At 36.9% G+C, this 16,400-nt stretch overlaps 1 protein-coding gene across 1 annotated transcript in view; it reads right to left on the reverse strand.

The window, feature by feature from the left end:
• Positions 1-703: 703 nt before the first annotated feature.
• Positions 704-16,400, reverse strand: part of LOC132114637 (cadherin-17-like) — a 44,554-nt gene continuing 28,857 nt past the window's right edge. The window contains exons 11-17 of the mRNA XM_059522876.1: positions 12,678-12,869; positions 9,960-10,201; positions 8,985-9,115; positions 4,089-4,328; positions 2,276-2,392; positions 955-1,071; positions 704-847 (exon numbers count right to left, since the gene is read on the reverse strand). Of these exons, the coding sequence (XP_059378859.1) occupies positions 747-847; positions 955-1,071; positions 2,276-2,392; positions 4,089-4,328; positions 8,985-9,115; positions 9,960-10,201; positions 12,678-12,869 (1,140 nt within the window). The 3' untranslated portion in view covers positions 704-746. The remainder of the gene's footprint in view (positions 848-954; positions 1,072-2,275; positions 2,393-4,088; positions 4,329-8,984; positions 9,116-9,959; positions 10,202-12,677; positions 12,870-16,400) is intronic.

A 16,400-nucleotide genomic window follows, 5' to 3' on the forward strand; every position in this document is an offset into this window, starting at 1 on the left:
AGAATATGACATATTTTCAGTTGTTTCACACTTTTTTGTTATGTATATAATTCCATATATAATTCCACATGTGTTAATTCATAGTTTTGATGCCTTCAGTGTGAATCTACAATTTTCAAGGTCATGAAAATAAAGAAAACTCTTTGAATGAGAAGGTGTGTCCAAACTTTTGGTCTGTACTGTATATTGTACTGTAATGACACTGTACTGTGTCTATCTACTTGATTGTAAACAAGACATTCTAATTACAGTAGATTGAATTCGAATAAATAACAGAAAATTAATTAACTTTGTTTACCTCAGTTTATGTCAGTGATCAAACAGAGATTGTTTTCTGATTTATTTCTTTATTTCAATTCATTGATCACACAAGTCAAAGAGGAAAGAAAATTAATTAACTGATTTATTTATTGATCCCACATTTTTAAATCACCACTAATTATAAGATAAAGATAAAAACAAAAAAGAAATATCACATTTAGAGAGAAGTTTTGAATTCTTTACAGTGATACTAATCGATATATATTACAGTGATACTAATCGATATATATATATATATATATATATATATATATATATATATATATATATATATATATATATATATATATATATATATATATATATATATTACTGCTCACTACAAGCAAAATCATATGGTCTCGAAAGTTAACTAGACTTTAAACAGAGAAATCCCTCAAAACTGTAGCGACCAAATGACCGAATGATCCAAAAACTCTCCGAAGTTAGAGAGAGACTTTAAGTGGCACTCTTTCCTGGCAGCATTGGTTTGGTGGTGTTGAATTCTGGTAGGACAGTCTCACAAATATAACTATCAGTATGATGCCTGTAAACAAGAACGTAAAATGTGATTGCAGGAACTGCAAATTTTGTTATCCTCTTCCGTTTCCAATCATTTCAGGATGTTCTGAATGAGCTGTGTACATGTCTCACCTATAACTCCCAGAGTTCCGAGCAGGATGCCCACTGTTGACTGAATAGTGGGCATGCCCTGAAGCTGTTTTGGTGCTGTTCTACAGTTCCCCCTCACATTGCATGGGCAAACCGTCACTGTGAGAGAAACAACGACCATTGAGTTAATTAAATGCATTAGAGGGGCAAGGAAAATAGCATATATCTATGGAGCACTAGGTGAGGGTAACAATATCGGTGAGGTCTCATGGGAAACTAGCAAGAGAGTCAGACAAGATAAGACCGTGACAAGGAAAGAGAGAGGAGCCATGCACCTGTGGCCATGCCATGCATCACTGGAGACTGTGTGAACAGGATGTTTCAAGAGAGAATCTATTAAACTAATGAATGTGAATGTGTGACCAAGCAGATACAAAAACACACAGAACTGGTTCTCAACCTTTTTGACTCAAAGGCCCTCATATTTGCTAAAACACTGCTTGTTTTATAAACCTTTTTTATTAACTGCCAGTGTTGATATATTAAATTAAACATGATTCACTATAAATATGATTTTAGATTATATCTTGTTTTTTTTAGCATTTTTATTTTATTTTTCTATTATTAATTATTAATTAATAATAAATACATTTTAAATCATCCTGTGGCCTCCTTGAGAACCCCTTGTTGTCAGATAATGTACTTACTATTCACATACAGTATGCTCAACATCAAAATTATCTGTTTTGTATAGAATTCAAAAGTTTTATTTAATATGAATGAATCATATTTAAATGTTCTTTTCACGTAATAAGACCAATATTTTTTAAGTAACCGGTATGCATGTTTTATTTATTTTTAAATGAACTTCAACTGCATTAATCCACTTTTTACAATGTTCCTTCCAGAGAATATGCAAAAGAAGGGAAAATCTAAATAAACATGGATTTAACATAAAAAAACCCTCACCTATTCTCTCAACCTCACATCAGTAAGCTTTATGAGAAAGCAAGGCTCCACCATTACAAATACTGACTACATTAGTGCTAAATTGTTTCTCAAATATCCTCTGACTGAGCAGTCATTAAGCTTATTTGTACATTTTTAATAATGTGAATGACGTGACTCTGCTTGCTTTATGATGGAAATGTGGCTTAATTTGGTTCTTTATGTGTTGGGGGAACATTGTGAGAGATCTAAATTTAAAAATGTCATTTGTGACCTCCAGTGAGTCCATTTAGCGTTGCGTTCAGACAGCTAATGCAATGTATCAGTGTAATGAAATGACGTCCATGGTTTTGTTCTTTACGTAAACATGCTCTCTTTTCATTCATTCAGTTCTATGTTAGTCCGTGTATGTTACCTGGCAGATTGATGAACGTGCTTCTGGGTGGAGAGCTGCTGTCTGAGATGGTAAAGGGTACAATGTAAACCTCTGGAGGCAGGTATGGGACATTTAAAGACAGGTTGGTGTGAGTGTCTGTGGGGGAAAAAAATGAAATCCCAGCTTAAATTTCCATGAAAGTTCATAAAAACAATGTTGCTGATCTGTTGCCTTGACAATGTAAATATTAGCAATGCACTAAAATATGCTAGAATCAAGTTAGTATCCCTGGCTACATGCTAATAATGTGCTAATACTGGTTAGCAACATGTTCATATGCCAGCAATGTGCTAAAAGTACACATCTAGTAATGTGTTAAAATCTGTTAGTAACATATGAAGACAATACTAGCAGCATGCTAAATCTTGCATTCAATTCCAGCTAGGAAGCTGTCTAACATCTATATAACCATCAAACTTTAAACTTTATTTTAAAAATTAGTCTCTGCTCACTCTTATCAGTGCTCCAGGAAGCCCCACAGTTCTTTAATGTACTAGTCAACAGGGTACTAAAGGGGTCACCTGTACTAAACTAGTACAGTATTATCCCTCACAGGTATCTTTCTTGTCAGAGGTGACCAATATGTTGTCCATGGCCTCCACATCAAAAGCATTTCTGGTGGAAGCACTTAAAGAAATTTATTCTACACAAAATAGACAGTACACTACATTTATCTATTGGGCCTATTCATAGTTTTCATTCACGTGACTGGCATGGAGGCTGGGAAAACTGCAGCACAAGCCTGTCAATTTTCCATCTCCGTTTCAAGCCCTGAATATTAAGATCACCTCTCGAACGAAGAAAAACAAACATTGTGATCAGACTTCATATTTTGGCCATGTGTAATCCATATACAGCACCTGCCAGTAAGACACGTATTCAGGGTGAAATATAAATTGAGACTGACAGACGCCAGACTACATCATCCCTCACCATCATTCTCGACACGCTTTCATGATGGAGCATGTAAAGCTGGATAAGTAAAAATGGATGAGGGGGGTGAGTGTGAAAAAAAAGAAACTCACTGTTGGATGTCTAAAGATCAATTAGATGAAAAGTCAATGAAAGTACACTTTTAGACTCTTCACCAACTGGCCCCAGCTGTGAGATCATATAAATTAAAGGCAACATAATTACCCCATGTCACTAGACTTTTTATCTATTAACAACAGGAAAAAAAGAAAAACGTAGACACAGACAGAGAAGAAAAAAAATAGTGCAAAAGAAAAGCAGTGAAAAACAGAATCAAAATGTATTGGATTCTGATCTGTGACTCAGACGCTGCAACTAAGTCAACCTGCTCACCGGCATGAGCTTGGCACATTAATGACGCCTGAAGCTATCAGGAAGAAATCCATTACGCTTATTACATCCAACACAGATTCGTCTGAAGACACTAGACATGGATGGCAATTTCCTTTTTTGTCAGTACGCTCTTTTCCCCAGACCTGCACTGTGTGTGTGATTCAGCAGGTGGAAAGCATTACACCCAGTTCTGATGACGTCTCAGTTTGACTGAACGGATGTTACAGCCACAGAACAGCAGTTTTTTTTTTCTTTTCAAATCTCTAATTTTATCCACATTGACGTCATTGCTAGAGGAGGTCAACGTAACCGGGCATGTCAGTGCTATTGTGATTATAGAAGGTTTGGGCAAATTAGGATCTTCTGACATATATTTTGAAATGACTGACAGACGAGATCTTTAAAGATGGGTCACGTAGTTCTTGGGCGACAGGGGAGATTTGTCAATACATAGAAGGGCTGGAAGTGGGTAAAGAAAAAGGCAAACCATTGATGGGAGTGAGCTTCCAGTTGCTGCGGACAGTGGCGTCACTGCGGAGGGAGAAGTTGAGTCTTCCTCCATGCTGGGGCCCATCGCTGTCCCGAGAGGCTAGAACCAGAGCCTGATCCTCCCAGCGAGGTGTGCACAGGTATTTCCAGGAGTAATCGCCCACCAGAACTGGGCTGTTGTCATTAACATCTAGAATGTGCACTGTCACCAGCGTGGAGGCCGACAAAGATGAATTACCTGAAAGTGAGAAGAGGTGGCTGAACATATTAATCATTTTCATCTTGAGCTGTACTTAGTGTGCATTTCGTGTATTTCAGTTTGTTGCTGTTTGGAAATGGTTGCTGTTCTTACATGGTTAGCTCACTTAAATTTTTTTAAGAATGTTGGTAACCAAACCGTTTTGGTGACCACTGACCTTCACCATTTGCACAACAAAAGACTGAGACATTTTTCTTAATATCTTCTGTTTTAGATGAAGAAAGACATTCAAGTTTGGACTGCCATAAGGGTGAGTAAATGATGACAAAATGTCAATTTTTACTATCCTTTTAAGAGTATTAACTACACAGAATCCACACCATATGCCATGCCTCAGAAGCTTTATTATACTGTGCTCAGGAGATCAAGCAATGAATTATTAAAGTACTGTTCATAAAAAATATGCAACTTCAGCCATTGTTCAGCAGATTTAAAATGTTGTTAGAATTAGCTGCTGCTGCTTGTTTCTTTGCTCTCTTCACTGCAGGAGATGTTTTAAAACAGACATTAACCTGACGCTAAATACTAATCGATAGCTGTATCAAAGGCTGTGCAGATTGAGATTAGTGTTACAAAGCTCAATGGCATCAGTCTGCGTTTAACCAAGAGAGAGAGCTACAGTATTATAAAACAATGAAAAACTGATTTGAAAAGGAATATCTTTACACATCTTGCAAAAAACAGACAGAATCACAACACCTACAAGCGAGCCCCTAAGAAAAAGGATAAATAAAACGGCAACTGATTTCAGGGTTGAAATTAAATGCATGTTTGCATTTTAAGCCTGTCCTGCAAAAACATGGATATTTTCATACTTTTATGTATTAACATAATTTGTTATGACACATATATAGCAAAGACATTAAAGGGGTCATATGATGTGATTTCAGTTTTTCCTTTCTCTTTGGAGTGTTACAAGCTCTTGGTGCATAAAGAAGATCTGTAAAGATGCAAAGACTAAAGTCTCAAATCCAAATAAATATTCTTGATAAAAGTTAAGAGTCAACCACGCCTACCTAAAACAGCTTGTCTAACACGCCTCCACATGTCTACGTCACTGTGAGGGAAGAATTGCATAACACCACCCAAATGTTCACGCAAAGAAAGAAGGCATAACTTTTTTTCTCGCTGTTGCCTCTGCCGCCATGTTGTGGAGATGCTGTGTTTCGCTGTGAAAGTGTAACTACTTTGTCTGGAATATTTTCTCAAAGATCAATCAAAAAAGATTTACAAAACAGAAATGTTCAAGATCTCCAAAGCAGGTTTAATTATGCACTCAATAATTGGTTGGGGCTCCTTTTGCATGAATTACTTCAATGCGGCGTGGCATGGAGGCGATCAGACTGTGGCACTGGCATAGTTTGTCAGATGTTACTTCTCTTCCTCTTCATAATACCCCATCTGCTTGTTAAGTCTGACATCATGTGTCACCACTTTTGTGTCCAAACGCTCTATCAGATACCACAAGAAAACAACAAAAGGTGCTAATATACACTCACAATGTGATATAATACTACCAAAAAAGTTTAAAAAGTCCTAACTTTTAACTCCATACCAAAGTCCCAGATAGCCAGACAATGAAAATATAAATAAATAAATATAAAATTATTTGTGTTTTGAGACAAGTGATTCTCAAGTGAAGTGAGTTGAGGCTTGGACCCAGAATGCTTCTTACATTATCACTTAACAACCAAAAAGATTCTCTGTGAGGTTCAGGTCAGGTGAGTTGGCTGGCCAATCAAGCACAGTAATATCATGGTCAGCAAACCACTTGGAAGTGGTTTTGGCACTGTCGGCAGAATGAAACAGCTTAAAGCTTGTCAGTAGATGGAAGAATAAAGTGCTCCGAAATATCCTGGTAGATGTCTGTATTGACTTTGGACTTGATAAAACAGAATGGACCAACACCAGCAGACGTCATGGCTCCCCAAATCATCACTGACTTCACACTGGACCTCAAGCAACTTGGATTCTGTGCCTCTCCAATCTTCCTCCAGACTCCAGACTTTGATTCCAAATGAAATGCTAAATTTACTTTCATCTGAAAAGAGGACCACTGAGCAACAGTCCAGTTCTTTATCTCCTTACCCCAGATTAAATGCTTCTGATGTTTTTTCTGGTTCAGAAGTGGCTTGGTTCTAGGAATGTAACAGCTGTAGCCCTTTTCCTGAAGACGTCTGAGTGTGGTGACTCTTGATACAATGTCTCTGGCTTCAGTCCACTCTTTGTGAAGCTCTCCCAAGTTCTTGAATCTGCTTTTCCTGACAATCCTAAGGCAGCGGTCATCCCTGCTGCTTGTGCACCTTTTCCTACCACACTTTTTCCTTCCAGTCAACTTTCTATGAATATATATTGATACAGCATTCTGTGAACAGCCAGCCCTTTCAACAATGACCTTCTGTGGCTTACCCTCCTTGTGGAGGCTGTTGATGATTGTCTTCTGGACAACTGTCAAGTCAGTAGTCTTTCCCATAATTGTGGTTGCAGGTTCTAAACTGGCTCAAAAGGTACCCAGTATTTATACTTAAAATTAATCAAAATAATCAACCTCAAAATGGAATATTCCAATTTTTTGAGATACTGATTTTTTTATTTTCCTAAGCTATAAGTCGTAACCATCAGTATTAAAACAAAACAAAAAACTTGTGAAATATTTCAGTTTGTTTTCCATGATATTTAACCTTTTCCATGATATTTAATTTTTTTAGATGCACCTCTACAACCCCTCTGTGGCACAAATGCTGTTTCTAAGTGGAGCAATGCCAACTTTGCCATCAAAGTCTGGCGCTTCTCACTCACAGCCTGTAAATATATATTTTTTTATTTAAATAATTTGCCACTGATGATTCAAATGCGAGTTTTGAGCAGTGTAGAGTAGTGCTTGTTGTTTGTAGTTTCTCCGATCACAAATGCAGACATGGTTTTGTTTACGCAGCACAATACGCAATGCAATGCGTAAAAAGACAGTATAGGTCATTATAAACAGTAATTATGTGCCCACTGAATACAAAAAAATGCCTAGTTTGTAATGGGTATTATTGATTTTGTCTCATCGTGCTGGAAGACGGCATCAAAGTATGTTAAGGCCGTAACATTTCCATCACACGCTTGAGGCATTCAGCCAATCACAATGCACTGAAAAGCTGGCCAATCAGCATATACCTCACTTTTCAGAATGATGAGCTTTGTAAAAATTGATGCGTTCCAGAAAGGCGGGGAATAGAGGAGCAACAATAATGTACATTATGTGGAAAATACGTTTTTTTGTTTGTTTTTACCTTAAACCGCATAAACACATTGGATTACATCAAATACACAACATAATGTTCTTTTTATCAACGTCATATGTCCCCTTTAAAATATTGACCTGCATTTTAGCCTCTTAACTATAGAATTGCTTAAAGTTAACTTAAAATTTTATTCTCAAAATAGTTTGAGATAAACAATAAGTGGCAGACCACCTGTGGTAACGCCAAGTACATCCTGAGTCATAACTAATAAACGACACATAAACATTTGGCAGTGCTTTTAAAGATGTAGGAATTAAATGCAATGTTTGGGTTTCAATCAAGATGAAGCTTTTTCTTGACAAGTAAACTAAATTAAAGATTTGCCACATGTTTACTATCAATCCCCAGATTAAATAATATTGTAAGCATACGAATAATCATTAATTTATTTTTGTAATTACACTAGGTGACATGAGTAATTCAGAAACGGCATTCTTCACCTTTAACTATAGTTTCTGACAATACTCAATCAAACATCACACTGAGGAATTTCTGTTTAAATATATATATATAAAATATTCATACTTAAAAATATCTGTAAAGCATTTGACATAATTTCCTTCTTACAGCTTTGTAACCCTTACTGTCTATTTTTATGCATCTCTTTCTGCAGTCCAGTAAAATACAATGGAGGTCAGAAGCTCTCAGGTATGTGTATTATTTTTGTCAATCATCTATAGTTTCTTTTTTTCTCCCTTCTCATATACCCTCCCTCTCATTTTTGACCCTGCTTCCACACTCAAGACCACGCAAGACAGGGAGTTGTGAGTCATATCTCTCGTTGTCATCTCTCTCCCTTTGTGTACTCCTAAACATTTGTGACTGAGCCTTCAGGACTGGATTGATTTCTCGTCTGAGCACACTGATGGGAGCAGAAGGTAATTGGAGGGTGAACAGTGTGACCTTCACACCTCAAATCTTTGATCTGCGCCCTACTATACGTTCAGATGCGGAGGAAGGATGTGGAATTCTATACCACACACACATCGTTCACACACCACAACATATCAGCTGGTGACTCATTCACTGCTAGTTACATTGCCTGAGATTTCTCTCACTGCATGTGGATGTGGCCCAGAATTTTTACATGAGATCTGATATTGAATAGAGCCTGTCACAGTGTTTTGAAATGTCAAGTGTCTCGGCAGCACTGATGATTTTGAAAGAGAGAAAGCCGAGGGATGTTGATTTTCCCCAGATGTCTCGCATTGATAGCATCTTCTTCTTGTACATGCTCTGTGTAATAACTTCAGTTTGATGGACATGTTTATTCAAACAAACAACATAAATTGACAGCCCTCCGCAGTGAATGCACAGCAAAAGGAGGGAGTAAAATATCTCTTACGCCCATCTTCAGCAACCACTTCCATGGTGTAGGTGCTGTTCTCCTCTCTGTCCAAAGCCTGGACCGTCTTGAGCTCTCCTGAGTACTTCCCAATAGAGAAATATTTCTTAGTGTCTCCTCTCAGTGAATACCTGATGAAATAACAGTGAGTTTGAATTATCATCCTCTTTCCTAATCAAGCAATTATAAAATTATGGCTTAGTTATAATCCAACAACAAAACAAGATGAATTTGGTAAAATAGCGTTCCAGAAATTCAGATGCTCATCTACAAAGAGAATAATAGGTTTTCAGAATGATTTCTGAAGGATTGGATTAATGGCTGCGGAAAATTCAGCTTTGCCAACACAGGAATACATTACATTTTAAAATATATCGCAAAAGATTTTAAATTGTAATAATATTTTACAATATTAATGTTTTTTTGTGTATTTTAGGTCAAGATCAAGATTCTTTTTCACCTTCCAATGGAAAATGTATGATTGAAATCTATTTAAACAAGTAACTATTCTTGAGGCAGTCCTTACAAATCACACCAGATGCCTTTTATGCACTACTTCCCCTGCTGTTTAGCCAAGCATCCAGAATCAGTCATGTCAGGTACATGAAATGATGTGGCAACATCTGAACGGCAGGATAACAGCTGTTTGTACATTGTGTACAATCCACAACCTGAACAGACCACCGTAATTGACAAGGACAGTGCTTCTGCATGCTTATATTTTGGTGTACACTTCTGGATTAAGAGTATTTTAAGAGTTTTAGTTTTTAAGCAAATACTGAACTTCCTCTGTGTGGTTTAGATTTGGAGAATGTGGTATTTGTGTAAATTGAGATGTTAATCTGGGGTATCTCCTCTAGTTTACAAATGTAAGGGACAGCTGGAAAATATTGCAGAGTGGGAGTCGATGTATAGATACAATTGGTATTGTGATAGGTAGTTGTACTAATTTAAATGAGTGAAAAATCACCTTACCTGATTGGATGAGAGTCAGGGTCATAACCTCTGATTGTGGCAATAACACGTCCTGGCTCCTCCCCTTCTCTGACAGTGACTTCATAATGGCTTTGAGACAAAACGGGCCCTTCATTGATGTCATCGATAAAAATGGTGACAGTTGCTGTGGATGCTGGTCCATATCTGCCTCGGACCAGAGCAACTGGGTTCTGAGCGCTCAGCACCAGTATGTACTCATTCTCCCGCTCAAAGTCCAGCACCTGCACACAAATGAACATACTGTTAGTATAGTTACTACTTTTTTTCATGCATGGAGGATGGCTTTAAGAGAAAATAAAGTTGAAAAATAAGTAATTATGAACATTAAAATTGCTCTGATTTTTCTCTTCATAATCTGTATCAGCACAATGTAGATCAGGACAAAATCGCACAATCTGAGATTGTCTCACTAGTCATCACAATGTGTCAACCTGCATCTCTGAATGTAAAATGTGTTCAAATCAGGTTCTGAATGACCCATTGTATGCTCTGATGTCATTCATCAAACTGAAGGTCAGATATTTCTGTGGATGCGCACAACCTGCTGACATCACTCTGACTGTATGTCCTACAATGGGCTGTCTTCCAGGAAAACAGGGCTGTAATACAAAAGGTAACAGAATGACAGAATGCAGATAAATGTCGATCTGATAGTGGGTTTGTCCATACCTGTAACTGTCATCTTTACATTTCTCATTTAACGTAAAAATCAGCAAAAATCATCTTGACTATAATTGTTAACAAATGATGATGTCAGTGATGGTGCAAATGTTGAATCTGTATTAAAGTTTCCCAGAAATGAGAAAATGAGAAAAACAGAGTCAGAGAGAAAAAGACTAATGCTATTGACTGGAAGTGATCAACATTACCATTTTCCCCACTAGTAATATTACATCCAAACTTTACTTAATTTAATTCATTAAGTCACTTAATTCACTTTTATTTGAAAGAGCAGACAGCATTCTGACCAGACCCTGATGTTCTGCCATTCTTTGACCTTATTCCAGATGTTATCACATTCAAGCACAACAAACAGTGTCCTGTACAACTAGGATCTTCAAATCAAATGGTGCCCAGAAACCTGGTATTAGTGTCTGATGACCAGTTAAGACTTCATTGGCCACTTCTTCACAACCAGACAACCTTGCAGGTTCAACTTTATGACATCAGGAAAATGAGACCATAATTGTTGTTACTTTGACCTCTATTTTTTTCTAATTCAGTTTAAGAAGCTCTTTTTTTTTTTTCCAACAATGCATTTCTAATAATGTTACAGAAAGCTCTATACTTTGGCTCCACTCAGAACACATGTGTATGTTCTGCACACTTGTCACCATGGACAAGAAATGAGCTGTTCTCAAATCCTCAGCCAATCCCTGGGTAAAAACAAAAAAACACCACAAACTGTGCATACTAGCTCCTGACAACTGTAAAAACAGTGCTCTAACAGGCTTCAAGGCAACAGCAAATTCAATTTATTACTGTTGTTTACCCAAAAACAGTTCTTCTACTGAGAAACAAAATATATGTGGTCTCCAGAATCGATTGCCCATGCTGCAAACGTGACATACTGTAATTAGCATTTGCTAATTAAGAATACAATACATCTACTTAATTACTGGGCCACAGAACAACAACAGAGAGAGTTGTGCAGAGTAAACGAGAACACAGATGAACAAAAGTAAAACAAATGGCTCAGTTGCTTAACATATGCAAATATAAGGATTTATAAACACCCTGTTGAAATGTCATCAACTCCCAGCTTACAATCTGACGAAACATGAATAAAAGATGTCAGGAATGGATCAAACTTGTTGTATATTACATATGGGGTGGAGAGAATCCATGATCAAGGGAACCAGTGACACTAATCAGTGGAACAACTGCATCACCTGAAGGGAATGTGGGTCACAGTGTGGGTCAGGTCTTGGACCCTGGATGAATGGTCTGCTAAATAATGATTTAACTGTTTGTTTTCATACAATGACCTCAGAAAGTGTTTAAGAACCTAAAGCCCTTGTTTAAATGTAACTGTGTTTGATCAAACCAATTGGCACTTGAAAACAAATGATACTAGACATTTTCTGGTAATTTATTAACATTTTTTACGACATTTTTAGTTCACACCAATATATAAACTCTTTATGTGAAATACTTAGTTTGTAAAGTAGTGTTTAACTCTTGAGGGCTGAGTGGTGAACAACTTAACACTTAAGCCTCATCATGCACATAATGTTACTTATAAAAATACCAGCTACTATAAATGAAACTGTTCAATGAAGGTAAACACAGAGATAATTATAGTAACTCATGAGCATGAACAATCATACATTTTGACGATTTGACGATGAGTATCTGCAGTCTCAGTCCCATTCTGTAAGCACTTCACAAAACTGCATGTGGCTCACTTGGATGTGTTTAGAAGTTTCCAACAGAACATCAATTCCAGATCACAGATTAAACGTTGTATAAACAAAGAACAATTACATTATGTCAGGGTGATAATTCAAGATTTTTTTTCCTAATTGGGTGAAAAAGAACAGACCACTGTGAGTTCTTTTTTTAAATCCTCAGTTTTTCCCAACCCCTTCACTGAATGTATGCTTGTGCTTTATTAAAAGCACATTCTTTAAAACAAGTGCAGCTTGGTTTGATGTTTGTGTGTATGACTGGCAGTAGTGCAGGCAGAGACGACACCTTATCAAGGATGAGGGCAGCTTCATTGGTCCGTCTGTCAGTCACTAGAGTGAAAGCCTCCTCCTCATTCCCAGATTCAAGTCTGTAGTCCACCTGCCAGCTGTCTCCACCCCACTCATCCGCGTCCCATGCTGACACTACAGTGACTGTGGTGCCCACTGAGGAGTCCTCAGCCAGGTGGAAGGGTCCGTACTACAGAGACAGAAATTAATTAAATTAATTAAAGATTTTGGTAACACTTTATTTTAAGAAACAATTGTTGCTATTAGGTTGCTTGTTAACATCCATTTTACTAGCAATGGTTGTTTAGGTAATACTTTATTTTAGTGGCCAATTTTCACTAGCTGCTTATAAGCATGTCTATTATTAATAATGACATGCTAATATCATTGTTGTTTATTAGTACTTATAAAGCACTTCATATTCTACATTCCTAATTCTACCCCAAAACTTAACTTAACAACTATCTTACTAACTATTAATAAGCAGCAAATTGGGAGTTTATTGAGACAAAATCATAGTTAATGGTTTGTTAATAGCGAGAATTGGACCTTAAAATAAAGTGTGACCATTGTTTATTAGTACTTTAAATCATATATTAATGCCTTATTCTGCCATATTTTAGACTCCTTTCTACCCAATACCTAAACTTAAAGGGTTAGTTCACCCAGATAGCAAAATTATGTAATTAATAACTTACCCTCATGTTGTTTCAAACCCGTAAGACCTCCGTGTATCTTTGGAACACAGTTTAAGATATTTTAGATTTAGTCCGAGAGCTCTCAGTCCCTCCATTGAAACTGTGTGTACGGTATACTGTCCATGTCCAGAAAGGTAAGAAAAACATCATCAAAATAGTCCATGTGACATCAGAGGGTCGGTTAGAATTTTTTGAAGCGTCGAAAATACATTTTGGTCCAAAAATAGCAAAAACGACGACTTTATTCAGCATTGTCTTCTCTTCCGTGTCTGTTGTGTGAGAGAGTTCAAAACAAAGCAGTCTGGATATCCGGTTTGCGAACGAATCATTCAGTTCACCAAATCGAACTGAATTGTTTTAAACGGTTCACATCTCTAATACGCATTAATCCACAAATGACTTAAGCTGTTAACTTTTTTAATGTGGCTGTTTGAAGAAAACGGTTCACCGGTTCTTTTGCGCTCGACGTAATGGCGTCATTTGCGATGATTGCCCTTGATTCAAGCCTTCGGTTTACCCGCGCTCATAACATTAGCACAGAATCAGTTCAGAATCAATCACCAAAAGAATCAGTTCGGTTCATACGCTCTGTGTGTCAGTCTGCTTCACGCTGAATCACACATGCGCAGTATCATCAGCTCTTTGGTTCTTCTTATCTGACTTGGCTCAGTGTTCATCTTCAGTTCTCTCTTCACAGCAGTTCAGTCAGTGTACTGTTTGAGTGCATGAATTACTCCGGGATATTGGTTTGTTTGAACTCAGAGGGAGTGTTAGCCACATTAAAAAAACAGCTTAAGTCATTTGTGGATTAATGCGTATTAGAGATGCGAACCGTTTAAAACGAATCAGTTCGATTTGGTGAACTGAATGATTCGTTCGCGAACCGGATATCCAGACTGCTTTGTTTTGAACTCTCTCACACAACAGACATGGAAGAGAAGACAATGCTGAATAAAGTCGTCGTTTTTGCTATTTTTGGACCAAAATGTATTTCCGATGCTTCAAAAAATTCTAACTGACCCTCTGATGTCACATGGACTACTTTGATGATGTTTTTCTTACCTTTCTGGACATGGACAGTATACCGTACACACAGCTTCAATGGAGGGACTGAGAGCTCTTGGACTAAATCTAAAATATCTTTAACTGTGTTCCGAAGATAAACGTAGGTCTTACGGGTTTGAAACAACATGAGGGGAAGTTATTAATTACATAATTTTGCTATCTGGGTGAACTAACCCTTTAACAATTTCCTTACTAACTATTAATAAGCAACAAATTAGGAGTTTTTGAGGGAAAACTCTTAGATAGTAGTGAATATGTGTTCCCTAATATAAAGTGTTACCAAGATTTCTAAGATACTGTGTAATTATGATAAAAATGGAGAATAAAGAAATCATTAAAATGTGTGTGATTAGAAAACAAATGTTTATGGTCCGATCCTGTAAATTATATTTAGGTTTCTAACGCAAACACAATGAACATACGTCTGCATTAAATTAATAGTGTTTTCCAGTTTAGGGAACCAGAACATGTAATGTAGTGACATATTAGCTGTTCAAAATTTAGGGGTCAGTAAGATTTTCTTGTTCTTTTCTTTTTCTTTCTTTCTTTTGTTTTTTTTAGAAATTAATAAATTTATTTAGTAATAAAAATAAATAAATAAATCTGTCCCCATTTACTCTCAAGTTGTTCCAACTAACAAATATCTTTTTTTTTGCACAACAAATGAAAGAAATTCATTCAGATTTGGAAAAAATTTGGAGTAAATGATGACAGAATTTTCATTTTTGGGTAAAACAATCCATTTACATTGATCAAAACTTCAAAAGTAACAGAAAATACATTTATATAGTTACAATAATAATAATAATAAAAAGAAAAAGAAAAAAATCCTGAAAGAAATATTAAGAGGCACAGCTATTTTCAACTGTAATAATAATACAAAATGTTGTGGGCCCCCAATAGCTCTGGGCCTCCTTTGCTCAGTCCCACTTTTTCCCTGAATAGCAGTGGAGAAAGATGCTTTCTTAATTCAGAGGTGTACTTGCAACATCTACCAGCAGGAGCTAACCACACCTAACCAGACAACCTTATCCACTTGCTATAGTGTTGCTGACACTGAGAACTTCATAGTCTTAGAAGAGCTGTATTCTGATGCTTGTTACTCTTTCACTGGTCTGCCCAACCGAGGACTGTCAACACACCTCCAGCACTTCCCAGATATACTCCTGACACACAGACATGACCTTCTAAAAATAATATTACTTTAAGAGAGAGTCAAATATAAAAAAGAAAACTAAAATAAGGAAAGTGTCTCACAGGAGAGTAGAAAATGTGTGTTTGGTGTGTCCTGTATGTCTGCAAACAGTGCTGTTCATTAGTGTAAGTTCAGCACCATTCATCAAAACATAATTTCTCTAAGAAGTTTTGGCTGCCTCATAGTGCCTCAAATTCATTGTCAACTTAATTAGGGGATACATAATGAAAATGAAAGGCACAAAGTCAGTGAGGAGCGCTTTATGGATGTTTCCAGAATGCAGAACAGGGCATGTCTTCCTCTTCTTTCAAAGCGGCTCTAAATGTACCTGCTGAATTCATGCCAGCGCTGCTTTTTTACCCCTCCATCTTCACACCAGCACTGTGTCTGCACCCACGTACATCTCCTGTATTATTCACAACACGTAGGCGTAAACACACAGGGTATTTTCCAGAAATCAGGGACCACTGCCTGCCTCCATCCTGCGTTTGTTCTCTATCTCTCCATTTGCTCATCTCTTCCCGTTACTGTAGTCAGTGAGCATCTCACTGTTTATTATTCAATGATGACATAAGAAAGGCACTTAAGGCTGTTCTGCATATGCGCTCATGTACCATAAATAGATAGTGCTACAAATTAGTAAGTGGTCATATTTAGAACATGACCTCAGGATAATAAATTTTTCCAAAAATAGGAGAATCAGTTCTGCAAACATTTATATTTCATTTGTTTACTCAATGCAATTGAGTACTGACTTTAACAT

This window comes from Carassius carassius, chromosome 3, assembly GCF_963082965.1.
Source record: "Carassius carassius chromosome 3, fCarCar2.1, whole genome shotgun sequence".
In the NCBI taxonomy this organism is placed as follows: domain Eukaryota; kingdom Metazoa; phylum Chordata; class Actinopteri; order Cypriniformes; family Cyprinidae; genus Carassius; species Carassius carassius.